This window comes from Nesoenas mayeri, assembly GCF_963082525.1.
Source record: "Nesoenas mayeri genome assembly, chromosome: Z".
Lineage (NCBI taxonomy): Eukaryota > Metazoa > Chordata > Aves > Columbiformes > Columbidae > Nesoenas > Nesoenas mayeri.
In genome coordinates, this window is record NC_137542.1 from 23573791 (window position 1) to 23592077 (window position 18287).

Genomic DNA, 18287 nt, shown 5'->3' on the forward strand with positions numbered 1-18287 from the left:
GGAGCGGCGCTGCGGACTGCGCCCCCATTGGTCCCTTGCAGCCGGCGGCTGGTCACGCCCCGCCGCCCCCTTGGCCACTCAGGCAGCTGCTTGAGCCGATGAAGTCGCGGGATCCGGTGCAGCCGCTCGGCTCGGCGAGGGTGGCGCCGCTTCTCTAGGCCGCGCGGGGCGGGGAGCAGCTCTCCAGGGGCCTCGCGTTCTCTGCCGCCGAGCGCGGCTGCGGCGCTGCGGGCGCCGGCCGGGGCGCCGACGACCTCCCACCGCCGCGCCGTTACTCAGCACGACCGGCAACCCTCCCCGCGCCAGCTGGGCGGTCGAGCGCCGGCGGCGGTTGGGAAAGTGTGGGGCCGCCGCCGAGCGGAGCGTCAGGCGCAGGTACGGGATCCCCTCCCCCCGGCAGCGGCGGGGCCGGGCGGGTGGCGCTGAGGGGGTGCTGCGGAGCGGCCAGTGCGGCCCCGGCTCGGCGCTGGCGGCGGTTCGTGAATCCACTTCCCATGTGTGCCGGCGAGTTGACCCCTCGGCAAGTGCGGCCGTTTCTCTCCTGTCCTCCGCGGTCCTTCTCTGTCTGGGTCCGAGCGTGTGGCTGCCTCCCCCGCGGCTGCCGCGTGGGGCAGGAGGAAGGGCAGCCGCGGCAGTGGCTGCTTCTCGGTGAGGGAGGCGGCGGCTCAGTTCTCCGACCCGAAAGGGCAGGGAGGTGGCGGCCCCGGCGACCCCCCTGCCCGCGTCCCGGCTGTGGGCTCGGTGGCCTCTTCCCTGCTGCTCTCGGTGCCCCCAGCACCGGGGAGTGGGGGTGTCGCCTGCCTCAGAGGGCCCGGGGTGCTGCGGGCGGGCTGTTCCGGGGCTCCCGGCTTCGTGGTCTTGCCGTGGACGCCTTCGTTCGGGAAACGGGCAAGCTAACTTCTTAAACGCTTGTTAAATTCTGGCTTTTAGTGGATGTAAATAGTGCCTCCCTGTCAGCGTTGTACGCTTCTGCGAAACCGCTTTTAGATAGAGACATCTGAGGAGTTCATTTATTTCTCACAGGACTGATTCAGTGTATTCCTCCAGCTTCTGCTGTTGATGGTGGGAGCGACGCTGGCCTTAAAATTGCTCTAAGGTATTACTAATTTAAAAGTTTAAAGTGTTTGGCCAGAAGGTAGCTAGAAAAATACATGACTGCGGAAACCAAAATAATACCAACGGAACGTGGAGCAGTGTTAAAAGCGTGGCTTATTAGTGGTTGACGGACTGGTGCAGTGAAGGACCAGACTGATGTGGCTGAAATAGCGTGGGGGGCTTCAGTTCCTGTCAGTGTGCAGGTGATTTTAGCAGAGCAGTTCTGAGTCTTGCTTGGGGCATGCAAAACATGATGTAATCCCATATAATCCCGCAGTGTCTATCTGGGATCTTCAGAGGGTTGGTTGGCTCTTTAGGTGAGAAGAAATTACTGGTTTTTTCATACAGTGTTTCCTGTATTCCTTTTCATTTTCCAACTGTGCCATTAAGTTTTGAGGTATGTAAAGAAAGCAGCAGCAGAAGAATGTCTCTATATACAAGTTAAGCTTTATAATTTGCTAGAATTTGTGAGAATAGTAAACCTGTTTATTTGTTTAAAATCAAACTGACCACAATGAAGTTTTGGTCCTATCAGGCTTCTCTGGTGTTACGTTGCTTGATTTGCTCTTTGAAAACTACCTTAAAAAGTTACTTCATGGTATTTTTTGGTATGGCTTTTTCATTATTGAATAGACTTCCTCTGTATTCTTTTCCAGATGTACTGTGTATTCTTTCTTAACAATTTTATTAGTTTAATCATTTTATATAATACTTAATCAGACACAGATTTTTTTTTTTCAACTAAATATTTTGTTACTTTAGCTCGTGAAGTAGTTGAATGTTGATACGCTTCTGTTCCATTTTTAATATAATGCAGATGGTGAAAGAAATATTGTTTCAGTAGTGGCTTGAACTCAAGTTTTCATTGCATTGTGTTTGATGAAAGGGAAGCTACTTCAGAGTTTGTTATTTTAGCAGTACATAATGAAAAATGATGATTTAAAAAAAAAAAAAAAAAAACAGAAGAACCCAGCAATTTGAATAATTTGCCTCTTACAGTTAGAGCACCACTAAAATTTACAAACCAGCAGCTGTATTTATGAGTTTGACTTTGTTCTTGTGAATAGTTCCTGTGAAATAGTTAATTTAATTTTAATATAGAATTAGAGTAATTTATATTTAATGTAAATATAAGATTTCTAGATAAGTGTTTGCAACAGTTGGGCTTTTGAGGCTAATATGTAGTGAAGTACTCAAAGATGTGAATAATAGGAGCCACTTTCTTGTTATTCCTGTCTTCTCCCATCTGCACATCATAATTGCTTATGTGAAAGAACTGCAGTTGTGTTATCCTAGGAATCACAAAATAAATATGAGATGCTCTTTCAGATTAGACTTTCCCCCTCCTCTTCTTTCAGCCTTAAGGAAAAGGTTAATTGCTGAAGAATGGTTTGAAATTACTGCCTGTAGGCAGTTCTACATTTGTCATTTTCTATGTTACTTTTTTATTCATAAGAGCGCTGAAGAGATAAATTTGACAAAATTATCTTGCCTTCCTTTTAAAAGCTATCCCAGAAGGCATGGGTGATGCTGCTTGGGTCTGTTTTGTTTCTTAGCCTTCCTTGGTGCAATATTATAAGTTTATTAGTTTTCCACTATTTCTTCCACAGAATTTTCCTACTTAATTTATATGAAAAATGCAGTATAATTTTAAAGGATATATCTTTCCGTTATTATGTTCTTTTTGTTGTCAATAATTTTACCAGCATTGGGAACTGCATTTGCAGAACAGCACTGTATTCTTTATTAGTACTAAAGTGACAAATAGAAGGTGAAATAGATATGTTGTTGGGATGTGTTGATCTCTGTGTCTGGTGATGCTACTGTAATGAGCATGAAGATTTACATCATACACGCTCAGATATTAGACTATAACTTAGGTATTCACAACACATCTTAGGCAAATAGGTTCCCTTAAAGAGATTCATCTGTATGCACGGAACTGTATGTTTAAAGGTAATTTGTGGTCAATGGTGGTTTTGGCCTGGTTTCACTAAGAGTTCAGATAAAGCCTGTGTCAAGCCTGTTTGTTGTTGGAGTGTGTTGGGTTTTGGTGTTTTTTTTTTTTTTTAATGCAACTTCACTCATGATACCTTGTTTGCTTCCCTTAAATCATGTTTTAGACTTAATAAAGTAACTGGTCTCTCTTAAGACTGGTGGTCTCCAAAGCTTTTACTAAGCTTGGGTGATGCTAAATGAAGGGGGTTTTGTGACTTTAAATTATTACCATAATAATTTCTGGCTGTATGAATCATTAGGCAGTCATGTTAAATGTTTTATAACATTAAGAATGTTAAAGAAACGCTATTGAGGGTAACATTAAATTTAATCCCTCATTGAATTATCTGAACAGTATAAGTTTCGAAGAAAGATGATGCCTGTTTGTTTGAAGTTAAATTATGACATCTGGTGGATAACTACTACACTGAAATGCTAATTCAGTTGAACTTTTAAACGGTGATATCAGTCGTACTCTATACACCCTGGGGACTCTCGCACATCCTGGTTCTGTTCCAGATCCGGAGGCTGAGAACACGCTCATGAATACAATGGATGACAAACCAGTTCTAGTATAATAGAAACATTGTTCGAATTTAGTTGAAGGTATCCTTTGAGGAAGTTCAGTAGGTGTTTGTGTGAGATTTGTTCAGTTAGTGATGCTAGGAATCTGCTGTTTTTCTTGTGTCTTCCCAGTGAAGAAAGTAGCAAGTATTTGTTTTAAATAAGAGTTGGTGCACTTTGGATGGAGAACTCCTCTGGAGTAATAATCTTTATGGTCACTAGATAAGAGTTTCCATTCCATTGAGTGGACACTATACAAAGTCTACATTAATATAGGGGAGAAATAAGACTTTAGCCATGGTCTTCAGCATAATTCATTTGCCATATGTGGCAATAGCCCATTTTCTCAAGTTTTCTGAAATGACTTTGACAAATAGCAAATATTTTTGTAATGAGATTGTATTTCTGACAAGTGGATAGAGAAGCTAGTAAAAGATTCTGTAGCTTTCATCGTATTCTGGAATAGAGTGCAATTTTCTGTTCCTGGGCAGAACAGACTATTAATACCTCACTTTTGGAGTATGCTTCTAAATTTCTCATGTAAATTTTTTTTTTTTTTTTTCTTCTAGATAGAATAAATCATAGTATCTAGCTTTGTCCTTCATCTTTTCTGAAAAGATGGGAAAACTTATTCGGAACAGATTAGTTTAATAGTTTCTGATAGAAATAGAAGTGTAGTTGAATACTGGGTCATAAGCCCTTCTTGCAGAAAACAAAACAAAACACACAACAAAAACCTGTTGAGGCATCACAGCAGTTTCTCTGGGCTGTGAACATGAGCTTTCTATGTAGACGTGAAAGGAATTGCTCCTTTGGTGCTCACAACTGTAAGAGAAAAAGGAAAAAATTTATTGAATTTTTCCTGTGCATGAGATGGCCCAAGCCTTTTGCCAGTCCATAGACCTCTTCCATCGACCTCTTCCACTTTTTGTCCTGATTTGCAGGTTAAAATTAAGCATAATGTCCAGGTCATATAACCTGATGGGAAACAGATGAGACTTTTTGGATTTGAGTGACTACTTGTGCTGATTGCATAAATGCATGAGGTTGTTTTTTCTTTAGCTGGCAGAAACAATGGTTGTTTATTCAGGATCTTCTTTTAAGAGACCATCTACCTTTTTGTGGGAGGTGATCAGTATATTTTTCCTACCATCTCCTCTAAGTTGGCAGTGTCAGTCACCCATGTGTGATTTCCCTCTGTTTTTAGGAACACTGGAGACTAAGAGTGAAAGCACTTGGCTGTAGCAGCCTGCGAAAAAAGGGTTTTGTGGCCGACAAAGAGGAGTAGTATTCCAAGAATGATCATTCTGTTTATTGAACTGTCTTGCTGTGCCTATGTTTACTATTCTACAAGTGTAGTCTGTGTAACGTTGTGTGCAGTGTGAATTCATGATCTACTACAGGGAAGAGACATTCACACATTCAGAATGCAGGTAGTTGTTCTGTGATCTGTATTCAACAGTTTTACAGCAGTGTCCTTAAAGCTTTTCTAAACAGGATTTTGTACATGCATGTAAACTCTGCTTGTATATGAGTTAAAGAACAAACTTTGAAATATGATCTAAATATTGCCAAATATTATAGCTAGCAGTAAGATTTTATTGCTTGATTACCTAAGTAGTCCTGAAACAACATGGGACTGTAGACATCAGAAATCAGTTTGTTTTATTCCCATTTGTAACCTTGGATCTAGCAGTCAAAGTTGATACATGAAACTGTAAGAGCGTTTCTGTTTGCAGTGACCTGGCAGGAACTGAGTTTGAGACCTGTAGAGAGATTTGGGGTGGAAAAGTTTTTTAAGTTGAGATGAAACTTGAGATACCTTAACACAAGGAAAGTAGTGTAAATGCTTATCTTAGGTGTGCTGGTTTCCAGCATGGCTCTTGGCAGATTTCATTGCTCTTCCTACCTTTTAGGGAAAAGTATTGTCACAACAAAGGATCCCCCCGTCCCCACCACCTTCTCCAAACTGTAAATTAAAAAGACACAATGCCTGCTTTTCAGGGCATCTGTATCATTATCTAGCTTGCTTTGGGTGTATGTGTGTTTACCTTTTTTTTTTTTTTTTTTCTCTTCTACCACTCTGTTAACCAATGGTTTGAATTGATAGTATTGATTATATTGATTTTGCAAGTATCTGTGATAGAACATTTGTTTTGGGATATTTTTGTTAAAGCGCAGAAGAAAAATAGCCGTATCATTACTGTAATCCCAATTCCTATGTGCAGTGCAGGAAACCTTAACTAACAATTTATTTGAAGGGTTTGGAAACATGCTAGCCAGTATGTGGAGCAAGGAAAAGTTTATGACTGGATTGTAGTGTACAGTGTTTGCTAAGCCAGCAGAAGCATCTTGTTTTTCTTTCTAGGTTTTGACCTTCATGCACCTTTCATACGGCTGATAGTGCTTGCAAGAGCCCATAATTGATGCCTGCAAAACATATTCTATTTAGGAAATGCTATAGTGATTTTGAGCTGAATAACATTAGTATTGTGCAAACACTGGAACATATTTTAATTGTTCTTCATCATATGTATTTGTCAATGGCATGAACACTTCTCTTAAAGGCTCAAGATGGTGTACTTCATTTCCTCAAAAGAAACTCTCCAAAACTCATGTTTTCTTTCCCTGATTAATAATATTTTAGCTTTAATATCTGGCAGGGCTTTCAAGTTACCACTCTTTAATAATATGCTCACTCTAATAATATCTTTAATAATATGCTCATTCTAATAATATCAAATAAGCTATTATATATGTTTTGTTAAATGTTTCTACTAAAATGATGTATTATCTTCTAGAGAGGTTAATTTTACATTTTCCACATTTTTTTTTTTTAATATATAGGATTGTAACTAGAAACTGATACCATTCTCTTTTCCTGTTTCAGACTGGAAGATGAATAATCTTTCCTTTAGTGAACTGTGTTGCCTGTTCTGTTGTCCACCATGCCCAGGGAAAATTGCCTCCAAACTAGCATTCTTACCTCCTGATCCGACGTACACACTGATGTGTGATGAGAGTGGTAGTCGCTGGACTTTACATCTCTCAGAGCGAGCAGACTGGCAATATTCTTCTAGAGAAAAAGAGGCCATTGAGTGCTTCATGACTAGAACAAGTAAAGGTAACAGGATTGCCTGTATGTTTGTGCGTTGTTCGCCTAACGCCAAGTATACTTTGCTCTTCTCACACGGAAATGCTGTTGACTTGGGTCAGATGAGCAGCTTTTACATAGGACTGGGTTCACGGATTAATTGCAACATATTCTCGTATGATTATTCTGGATATGGTGCAAGTTCTGGGAAGCCAACAGAGAAGAATCTGTATGCTGATATTGATGCTGCTTGGGTGGCTCTTAGGACAAGGTAAGACCTTAGTTGCCATTTTTCTTTTACATCATGCATTTCAAATGGTTGTGCTTGGTCTGCGTTGGTCGTTTAAACAGAAATGCTTTATTTTAGGATTAATGAATTTGTATCCAAGCTGACTGGTGGTGCCTTATGCTGCAGACATTGTCAGTATTGCGCAGGATCAGTACTGATATACTAGAAAAATTAAAATGGGATGAAATTTAAGAAGGTATGTTTCAGTCTTGAATGATGAGAAGATAATCCTTATTGTTACAGTTTGAGATCTTCTCAGTTGGAAATGTCAAAAGACAGGAAAAAACTATAATAATCAGTTTTCCAGTAACTGAGCTGCTGGTGTGATGTGGGTCAGAGAAAATGCAGGTTGGTTTTCTAGATAATTCCATGACCTACTGTGTTTTGTAGGAGGAGCAGCAGAAAAGCTGGTCCTGACCCAGGTAGAACCTGGTAAGACTCTGATTGGATTTCTGTATGGTGTTCAGACCACCTTCGTTTCAGAATTCAGACTAGGGGCTACAGAATTTCCTAAGATAGCTTTCTATGTAAAACAAAAAGATTATTTTCTATTAGGAAAAGATAGTGTGTGGGAGAGATTGTAACTGATCTGTGTAAATACATTATGGTGGGAACAAAACCAAGAATTAGTTATGTTAGGTCAAATACATTGAAACTGTACAAGGAAAAAGTGCAAATAGGAAGAATGTTGCTTCATCAATTTCTGTATTCTAAACCTGTGGTTTTAGGGAATTAAAATAGTAAGATGAAAGATTATGGAGGCATTCTTTGACACAGGTAAGAATCCCAGGCGTCAAATAAGTGCAGCACTGAATACCCAATTCCTAAATTCAAGAGCATTTTTCACCATGGTTTGTTCCATTTACACCAATATGCCTCTTGTGTTACAGGTACCCAAACTACAGAGAGATTATTTTTAAAATTCTATATTATCATAAGAATAGATTTTCACCAAAAGAACACCCATCATATTATGCATTTTGAACCAAAAAAGCTGTGAACCTGAATTTAATATAGAGCACCATGTTATGGTTCAATCAGTGCAACTTGAGCATACTGTTTAATAACATAATATCAATTACGTGACTTGGTGGAAGGACATGCGTAAAGACTCGAAGTCCTGGAGCCGATTAGTTATCACAGTGCATGTAGAACTTGATCAATGTGATATTAACTATTTTCCTATTACTTTTAAGAGAATTATCCCTTTTCAGTGTTTTAAATACACATATTGTCTTGCATCTCTTTTACATTCTAACAAAGCTATAGTACTTGTTTTTAAAGTAGAATATTTTATTCATATATTTAAGTAGGGGGAATGCTTATTATCATAAATCTCATACAACCACAGGGGACAGGTATTCAGCCTCACCTTCGAAAACATGCGTACTCTGTTGTTAGAGTATCTTTTGGCATTTCTTTTGATTACAGTGGAAAGCTGAGATATAACTGGACATCCGTTCTGTAAGCCAAAAGCTGTGGCAGGTGCTCTGGTGACTGTGATTTGTAGCTGATAGATGATCTAGAAGATAGACAGTAAAATTGACCAAAATTATAATATGGTTTGTGAACAGTGTGAGAGATGGTCTGAATTGTTTACCAGAAAATTGAAGAGAGCTAGATGGTGAAACTTAATCGTTTGTTAATTGTCAGTTTACAGGCTCTGGTTTATGAACCGATTTGTAATTTTTGTGTCTTCCTCCCCCATGATGATTTCTGATTGAAAACCTAGAAGGAAATGTGATTGCAGCTGGAATTCTTGCCTCCATTCTTGACCAATTCATAGTGTACCTTTCCTAATCAAGTAAGGTGGTTCATTATAATATCCCAAGTGAGCATGCCCTTTGCTGAACAGTCATTGTTGGGCAGAGCTCTAAGTACATATGGATCTATCGGATTTTCTCTTTTCCATTCAGGAATGACCTCACCTCTGTCCAGTTTGCTGCCTGCACTTATTTTTTGTGCCAAAACTTCCTTTAGAAGTACAGAATTCTGTATAGTGTGTAGAGCTTGGATTGGTCTGCCTAACTTGTGGATTTCACAAATATGAACTGAATAGTTTTTATGTTGGTGGTGATTGGTACTACTAGTTTCCACTGTGGTACTGTAAGCAACTTTCCAGTTGACAGACCTGGTCTTGCCTTTGTGTCTGAATGTAGCAGGGAGAAATTCAACATGTGACTTTGGACATACTGGCTCACACAGTCCATGGTGTCATTTTGAGCCCTGGAACAGTGCTCAGTTGTGTTTAAATACTTGATGAATATCTGGACCAGAATGTAGCCTCTGCACACTTGCTGTGACATTGGTTCACTTTTCTAGCATAGACTGTTCCGTCAGTGTCACGTTGCCACTGTCTTTAACATTTTATAAAAAAAATGCTCTGCAAAAACAAATTATTCAGTGAATTGTTTGCAGGATAGATTTCAGTGTAGCTGTAACTCTTTGTAATTCATATTGAGATGGGATGAGAGAAGAAAGGGACCTAGACTTTTAAACAGTGCCTCATGGATTTTTACAGGGTGAAGAAAAGAATGGAGAAATGCCCTTTGCAGGTTGATCACAACCACTCACAGCTCCGTGGATTCCTTGTTATGAGAAATAGCATCAGAGAATTGAGCGCTAAAAGGTGTTTCTGGGGTAACTGAAGTGCTGATGTGGGCTTCATTTTACAGTTAACCCAGTTGCTTGTGGTCGAGTATTGTTTGTCTTAAGTTTTATATCTTGGAAGGACAGTCCAGCTGGTCATCTGTAAATGGGCACAACCGTCGAGAGGAGGCTGGACACCTGGGGTGAAATAGTCTGGAACGCTTTTTTAAATGTGGTTGCTCTAAGGGTATTTGAATATTATCGTTCCTGTAAATGAATACAGAAAGCTAATTTGGCAGCATATCAGAAGAGGTAAACAGTAGATACAGATGCTGAATTGTGTCCCTATTCTTTACCTGCTTTGAGTTAATTGGAAGCAGTAGCTATGCGTGTGGATGCTGACTGTGGAAGAAGGCAAGGTGATTCACTGCCATCATGTTTAGGAAAGCTGAACATTATCACATTCATGTACATAGGTCTATGTAAAAGATGCAAGTAAGGACATTCTTTTTCTGACTGTCAGAGCTGCAAAGTGTTGAAATGGCAGAAGTCATTCTGGGATACGCCTATTTTCTGCCTTCCTGGTCTATGAAGGCCTTTGATGACACCCTAGCAAGGGTGGAAAGGTTTAACCAGCCCCAGGCAAATGCAGGGCAAGTGATCCTCATTCAGAAACCTGAAGACTTGCCAGAATTGCCTCATGACCAGATTTACCTTTTTAAAAAAACGAACAGCTTTTTCATTGCTGTTTATCATGGACTGTATAATAATTGAAAAATTGAAAGGCGAATATCAACATCAGACTGTGTCAAAGTGAACAGAATGTTCATCATTTGAACAGCTAAATATAGGAATAATATGTAATCTATTTGGATGTTGGCCCAAAAGTGTTGTTTTGAGTGTTCCCAAGTTGTTTGTTTTCATTCAAAAGTAGAGTTTGTTTGCTGGTGTGTTTTTGTTTTGTTTGGCTGCTTTTTTTTTTTCATAGAAGAAAAAGTGCCTTAACTTTTACCTTTTTGGAGAGAAACTGAGCTTTATTTAAGTTGATAGGGGCAAGTATCTCAATTTATCATTAAGAGAACTTTTGCCAATAAAATAAGTGTAGTAGCATTGTAAGGTTTAGAAAAGAACAAACCATCATGAGAAAGGCAGAGGAGGTGCAGTTTGATTACTACATGTGTGGTCAATGGGCTTACCTCTCATAAAACATAGTTCCCTATTTCTTCTAGTAATGTTACACGTATACACAAGAAGGGGAACATGCATGTGAGTTGAGGAAGAGCTGTACGCTCATGAATTTTATTCATGACATGGAATGTTGATAGTTAAAGGTGTGGAGGATGTTCATGCCCTTCATGTTCTGCAATTTGCAGCTCTAATTTTGTGTATTATGTGTGTGATGACAAAAGGTTTTGAAATGACATGTGCATTGAAAATTACTCGGGATGTTCTCCCTTGTTCCTTGTGCCCCAAGCACTGCCGTTGGTTAAATGTGTGTGTTGCAATAGCTTCACAAGCAGTAGCCTCTCTAAAGCATCTGTTGCACCTCTTCATTAGTGTGAACCTGGGAAGTACTATTGGAAATGTAGCCTTTCTTCTAAGGTTTATTTTCCAGACGCTTTATTTTGTTGTTGTAAAGTGAGAAAGTCTTCTAGATTAACAGTAGTAGTATAGAAGTAAAATGATAAATTGCATTCTGTCTCCCTTAGGTGTATCAAGGGCAAATGGCAGGTAATCTAAGAGCCTGCAACTATAGAATGGTAATTTCAGCTCGTATTTCGTTGTTAAAAGTAACTGAAGTTCAAAAGAGAAAAAATAAAGTCAGTCCTTAAAGCCAGACATGTAGTTTGCATAGTGCACATCATGGTAATGTGATGTATATCCTATGAAAAGTATATAATATAATATAATGTGATGAATATTCAACGTAAGTGATGTATGATATATATCAAATTAAAGGGTTTGAGGTAAGGTAGATGAGACTTTGAGCAACCCAGTTTAGTTAAAGATGTCCCTGCCTGTGGTAGGGGACTGGACTAGATTGTCATCCAACCCTAACTGTTTTATGATTCTGTGAAAACAAAAAATGAAGTGGGACATGGGCAGGTAAGAGGTGGACTGCCACTATAGATAAGTGTTTAGTGAAGTGCAGAAAAGGTCTTGTTACAGAGAAATAAAAAGTAAACCATGAGAGAGTTTCTGCTACATCACATTGTGAAGTTTGTCACAAATCGGGGAAAAAACCCACTATTTCATTGTTGTTTAGCAGTTATTTTCCTGCCAGAACCTGAAGAGATCAGGCAGGAGTGTTCAGGGTTGCCTCTTTCACAAAAGAATATGTATATCTTGTCAGCATACATAAGTTCACAGAAGAGGATACTGGCTTCATTAGTCACCCAGTGTTAGCTTGGGCCCTGATTCTAGGGAGTGGTCTGTTGGCGTAGTTACAACAATTTATTGACTAGTATGATGATAGGGCAGAAGGCTGTGAGTGCTCAGACAGTCGTGTGGATGCTAGCAAGCTTATGGCAACCGCTGTACGTCTAGTTCTACATAAAAACTACTCTTCACGTTCCATGTGCTTTCCAGGCAGATAGCCCTTAGGTGTGTTAACATAAAGGATAAATCAGGTGTTAAAAGGAATTGAAATCTCAGTTGCTGTGGGAGGGAATAATGTTGTGGGCAACCTTTAAACTGCAGAAAATATCTATCTGATTTTTATACCAGGTTCAGTCCAGAATAACTTGTCCCTGAGGAAGAGTGCTTTCTCTGAGAAGGTACATCTGTGCACAGCTACTTGTAATGTTTTGTTCTAGGGTCTTTTCTGGTGATTATGGCTTATAAAAAAACCCAAACATAAAAAACCCCACCATTACTACACCAACAAACGGAAGGCCTGTCTATTCTCACACAAGTTATTTAAGATTACTTGAGTAGACAGTAGCGTTTACATTATTTCTATGATCAACATCATGAACACTCAAAGATATCAACAGTTTTTACAACATGTCTTTGAGCTCCTGTCACCGGAAGAGCTGCTTAGAGCTTATGGCTCTGTAATTGTCATGTTCCACTTCCTCAGGATAGCCTGTAATTCTAATGCACTGATTAAGAGAACAATATTACTGCCACTTTTTCCTCTTCATCTGACACTCCCTCATTTGGGAGACCAGGTGTTTAGTCAACTAATATCGAACTTCTTGAAGTTTACCCGGAGTTTACAGGACTGACAAAAGGAGGCTTAGGTGAATTTTATGACTAGGAAACTTACCAACAGTTGTCTTTTCAATAATTCTTCTGTTTTAGATGAGAAAGTGATACTTTTGGAAGAGGGGAACAGTTGGGCTCTTCATTTTTCTCTGGACTTTTCAGAAGCCTACTCAAGAGAAGAGACAAGTCTGGAGACAGACAAAGCAGATGATGCTCTCTGGTTTCCAGACTTCTTGGGATTTTTTTGCTGTTGTTGTGGGTGTTTTGTATTTGTTTTGTTTTTCCAAACCAGAATATTAAGAAGTCTGACTGCTTTGAACCACCACTTCTAGTGATTGACCTATTTTATTTTCCAGACAGTGAAACAAATAGTGTTTGGTGGGTGCTGTGATGGAGAAACTATTACTTTAATCCAAATATAGTACATGCTTTTCTTAGACTACATTTTGTAGCTAAGATTTAGCTATCTTTAGACTGAAGGATTTGGATCCAAAAATAGAGGGAAGAATAATGAGAAAGAGGAGAATATATGCTCCAAAATACACTGTAAAGTTTTGCTTTAAATTTCTGTGCACTGGCCTGCATCTTGTAAAAATATCTGAGGAAATGTGTGATAATTTGGAAGGTTTTCTATTTGAGAACTAAATTATGTCATAATGTGCTGTGTGAAAGGGGTAGAAGGCCATAATTTCAGAGTGAACAAATGTGATTTGAATGATTTTGAATTGGGAGATTAATTGTAAATTTCCAGGTGTTTGGCTGTACTTAGGTGTTTCCGAAGACATACAAAAATACGATTCTGTTTCAAAGCTTTAATTGATTGTATTTTTGTGTGTTGGAATGTTGAGAAAATCTTTCTTAATCAGAGTGCTTGAATTGTTTTTTATTCTTTGAGAACTGTTATGAGGTGGAGGGCTTGCCTGTAGTTCCAGGCTGATGACTGAGTCTTAGTGGTTTAGAACTCTTAATTTGATTATGATCCTAGAAACTTTCTAGGAAACACTGATAGTAATTAAGTAGCCATGATACAGACAGATTCTGTGAAAGTGCCTGTGATAATACTTTTACAGCTTTTATGTTTTACTGTAGCAGAATACAATTTAAATAGATGGACAGTTAAATATGAATGGTGGATTTTAGCCTCAATTTAGAAAGCTTATTGTGGTGCCATGAGTTCTGCCAGTGATACTTACATCTGAGTAACATTTAGATGTGATTTTGTTTTTCTTGAAGTCATCCTTGATTTTTATTTTCTTTTAGTTGTCTGTCACATACTGATGTAGCACATAGGATGTTTTCTGGCTTATTGAAAAGTACTTGTGGATTCTGGGGTTTTGTTTGTTGGTAATTTGAATGTCTTGTTATGTGTGAAATATCTTAAAATCAGGAACATTAGGAAAAAAAGATTTTTAGACTTTACTAATTTTAGTATTTGGTGACCTATGCAGTTACCATACAGTTGTTTAGCCATATTTATAAGATACTGGACACTTCACCTCTGTTTCCGTGGATTTACTGGAGGTATGCAAAATGTACTAATTTGAGAACTCCTTTGTGGGCATGGGTGTTGTTATCTAGCTTTGACAGAAAAGATGAATGCATTTATTGTAGAAGAGGTAATGTTTGCGCGCAACTGAAAATAGTTGACGGTCAGTCCTTTTTAGGATTATAGTCACTTTTCAGGATTATAGTCACTTTTCCAGTGTTACTTGGGAACCACCTGCTCTTTGTATCCATATTAATGCAGAAAAATACATTAGATCTGACTTGTATAAGTGTTAACTGGATGTTTCATTACTCTTTTGTTTACCTCAGTTAATTACAGAAGAAAATAGTGTTTTCTTTTTATGAGGATGGAATTTTTGACTTTAATTTTGTAGTGCTTATTGGACTGTCTTATTTGTGGGTTAGGTTTGGATATTTCTCTTGCTAGCTTCCATGTCAAATCACCTATAAGAAAGAAGAATGTCAGCTGTTACATAGAATGCATAATATTTTGGCCACTGTATGAGCATGCTTTAGGTCCCACTAAATTGCTGAGCAATGTGACCACCTTGCACTTTTTGTCAGGTATCAGTAGAGTAAAGCTTTACAAATCTTTGCAGATTTGACTGTGCTTCACTTGACGATAACCATAGAGCAAGTAAGTTTTAAGTCCACTAAAGTTACTAGCAAAGGCTTTCAACTACTATGCAAGTCACAACTGCATTCACAAATCCGTATTAAAAAAATAAACCCATATTTCATTCTCATTGAGACATAAGGCAAAAAAAGATTACTGTGAATATAGAGTAAATAATTGTCCCATTAGTCAGGAATGTTATAGAATATACTTGCTTGTTGTTCTACCAGCTTCTATTTCATAGTTTATCCTCTTCAGGAAATTTTAATCTTCAGAAATGCTTTTTTTGCCTTGCTGTGTAGTTGTGGTTTTGCTCGTTTCATTGATATGCCACTTTTGTTAACATTTTCAATTTTCTAGGTACGGAATCCGCCCTGAAAATGTGATTATATATGGCCAGAGTATAGGAACAGTACCATCTGTGGATCTTGCTGCTAGGTATGAAAGTGCTGCTGTAATTCTTCATTCTCCACTGACCTCAGGAATGCGGGTAGCTTTTCCTGATACGAAGAAGACCTATTGCTTTGATGCATTCCCGAAGTAAGTTGTAGTATTTTTTATTCTGTATGCATTTTTTTCTGTTACAGAAGTTTAGACTAGGTAAACAAGTAATATGGCAGATTTCTTTCAAGGGTTAAAAAAAAAAAAAAAAAAAAAACACACCAGAGAAAAATCAGAGTGAATAACAACGAGGAACATTTGATTTGAGGGAGTTTACAGAGCTCCATAAATCTTCTAGGTTTTTCACATCTCTAATCATTTCAGTGAGTATCTGTTAAAGAAGTGATTTGTTTTCCTATATGTTACCCCTAATATCACTAATTCTAACAAGCAGTTCTGGTTCAATGAATTGGTGACTGACCAACTCCGGGGAAAGCCTTTTGCATTTGTTGCTATAAATAGCAAAGACTAGAAAACCAAATAGACCTTAATTGAAGAAAATTCCTGTCACATGTTTCAGAATTATGTCACTAGTTGACCATTACAAGCTGGTACACTTCTCTCAAAGAATTGCGTACATTTTGGAAGTCTAACTTCAAAGACTTGTTTTCCCTGTAGATGATAAAATTTTAAGTGCTAAAATACTTCTACATCTGACAAGCACTTTTTTACTGAAAAACTCTCAAGTAACATTTTCATCAGTCCAGTGACTGGTTTTTTTTAGGTGAACAATGTAATGAATACCACTTTAAGATGGATTGTTCTGTTATTCAACGCTAATAGTTTCCAGTTTCCTTTCTGTGTGGCTTTACATGTACTACAGTAGTGGCTTCAAGGGTGTTGATAAGATCCAACTTTCTAATGATTTAAACAACTTCAGAATTAAATCTTTAAAACTATAATGTGTAATTAAAAAGTGGAATTAACAGTCCAGTCCTTCAAAAAAATTTAATACAGCTCATTGTGTTCATAGATATAATCTTTTTCTTACAGCATTGACAAAATTTCTAAAATAACTTCTCCTGTGTTAATAATCCATGGAACTGAAGATGAAGTAATTGACTTTTCACATGGCCTAGCATTATTTGAGCGTTGCCAGAGACCTGTAGAACCACTGTGGGTAGAAGGAGCGGGACATAATGACGTGGAACTCTATGGACAGTACCTTGAAAGATTAAAACAGTTTGTGTCACATGAACTGAAGAACTTGTAATTTTCTTTGTATATTTACATGCTTTTTCATTTCACTTCAGAACTGCACGCCTTGATAAATACATAACATAAAACCTGAAAGTTGTGTTTTCAAATCTTCTTGGTTGCCTTCATTAAATGTACAGGTAATGATTTGTCAACACAATTAATGAAGGTTTTAATGCCAGTATTATAAACTGGAATTACATGATCATGCAGTCAGGCTTGACAGTTTATATTACTTTGTGTTTGTTTTTTTCTTCTTAGATGTTAAAAAAAATCACAAGGAGTACTGTATGAAATTTCGATTATATAAAATCGAATGCTGTAAAAGTGTTGCCAAATGCTTTAGCATATCAAAAACAAGTTTATAAATATTTTTTAAACATCTCAAAATGTACTGTGACTTACTCTGTTGCACAGGTGTGAATTAAAATCCAGACTTCTAAGCAGTTGTTCTGTACAAATGTAATAGCCATGAAATTTGAGCAGATACTAATGTATGTAATAAGAATAGACAGTCACTGGAAGTGACCCTTGCCCTGTTATAGGGGGAGGGGTTCAAAATAGATCTTTTTTTTCCATATTTTTTCATATCTTCTGTGCTTAGTTTTACTTCAGTTGTTCTGTTTTTGTTTAACCTGAAAGGTAAGGGGCAACACAAATTTAGCCACTCATCTTCTCAGCAGCCCAATCTTGCCAAAATAATGCCACAAGTTATCATTGTTGTAATGTAAATGTCATTCACGTGATTGCTGCTGAGGCCAGTAAGTACTTCTCTGAAACCAGGAAGATTTTTAGAACCTAGAAGGCTTTGTGGACAACGTAGTTTTTAACACTGATTGTGTAGAGATGCAACATTTCATTAGAAAGAACCTGGAAGTTTATCCAACTGTGTAGTAAACAATTTGCAAGTTTACAGTTGTCTGATTTGGCTTACTTTTGGATGTTTAGTGTAAAAGCTTACTGTTTTTCGAGTATTATATGGAAATTTTACTAATTGCGCCTGGATGAGGTGGGGGAAGGGTAAGAAGGGAATGACATTTTTCTATTAACTGGTAGTAAAATAAACTTTGTAAGCTGCCTTTCCCTTGGATGCATTTTGCTTGAATAAAACTACGAAAAATAAACTTATATGTAGCCTATTTGTAAACAAAGTACTATTCCAACAATACACACTGTGCTTCTAATTTTCAGGCCTTATGTAGTTTAATTGTTCTGCTTGTTTTTTGTGACTGAGAAAATTGTATACTTAAATGTAGCTCCAGGTATTGATAAAACTTTGGTTAAGATGTGTTGATTCACAGTAAACAATATTCAACACACTTGCTGTTCTTCCTTTCCTTTTTAAAAAACGAAATAGCAACTGTTGTTTGTGATATCAAAATAGTCATTCCCCACTTACTTTAGGAAATCAGAAGTAAAGCAGTAACACATTTCTACAAATTGTTGGCAAGTTTCTTTATCAGCAGCTACTGTTCTGATCATCCTCCCACCAGCATGCCTTATTTCTTTCTGCTGCTCAGCATACAGGCTTTGTGTTGCAGAGCTACTTATAAATATTCTTCTGTAAAGAATTCAAATGTAGCTTGCTTTGAAATCATCAGTGATGTCTTGTGCTCTTTGGTTTGTTAATTTAATAGAAAGAAATTTGAATTGCTTCTCAAGGAATTGGATTCTTGTCTTTTTGATCA

At 38.1% G+C, this 18287-nt stretch overlaps 1 protein-coding gene across 3 annotated transcripts; it reads left to right on the forward strand.

Annotated features, from left to right (window-relative positions):
* The first annotated feature begins 145 nt into the window (after positions 1–145).
* Positions 146–17986, forward strand: ABHD17B (abhydrolase domain containing 17B, depalmitoylase). Of its 3 annotated transcripts, none has more exons than XM_080362584.1 (5): positions 146–375; positions 1024–1096; positions 6548–7022; positions 15322–15501; positions 16396–17986. In XM_080362584.1, the coding sequence occupies exons 3-5, from the start codon at positions 6556–6558 to the stop codon at positions 16613–16615; spliced, it is 867 nt and encodes a 288-aa protein (XP_080218710.1). In that variant the 5' UTR covers positions 146–375; positions 1024–1096; positions 6548–6555; the 3' UTR covers positions 16616–17986. The 3 variants fall into 3 exon arrangements, with proteins under 3 accessions (XP_080218710.1, XP_080218709.1, XP_080218711.1); XM_080362585.1 differs by lacking the exon at positions 146–375 and adding an exon at positions 575–648; XM_080362583.1 differs by lacking the exon at positions 1024–1096.
* The last annotated feature ends 301 nt before the right edge of the window (positions 17987–18287 follow it).

Bases quoted from the DNA above. Each gene is read 5' to 3' on its own strand.
- ABHD17B (XM_080362584.1), top strand. From the start codon at position 6,556: ATGAATAATCTTTCCTTTAGTGAACTGTGTTGCCTGTTCTGTTGTCCA. The intron at 7,023-15,321 runs GTAAGACCTTAG...TCAATTTTCTAG, and splicing joins TGGGTGGCTCTTAGGACAAG to GTACGGAATCCGCCCTGAAA. The intron at 15,502-16,395 runs GTAAGTTGTAGT...TTTTTCTTACAG, and splicing joins TGCTTTGATGCATTCCCGAA to CATTGACAAAATTTCTAAAA.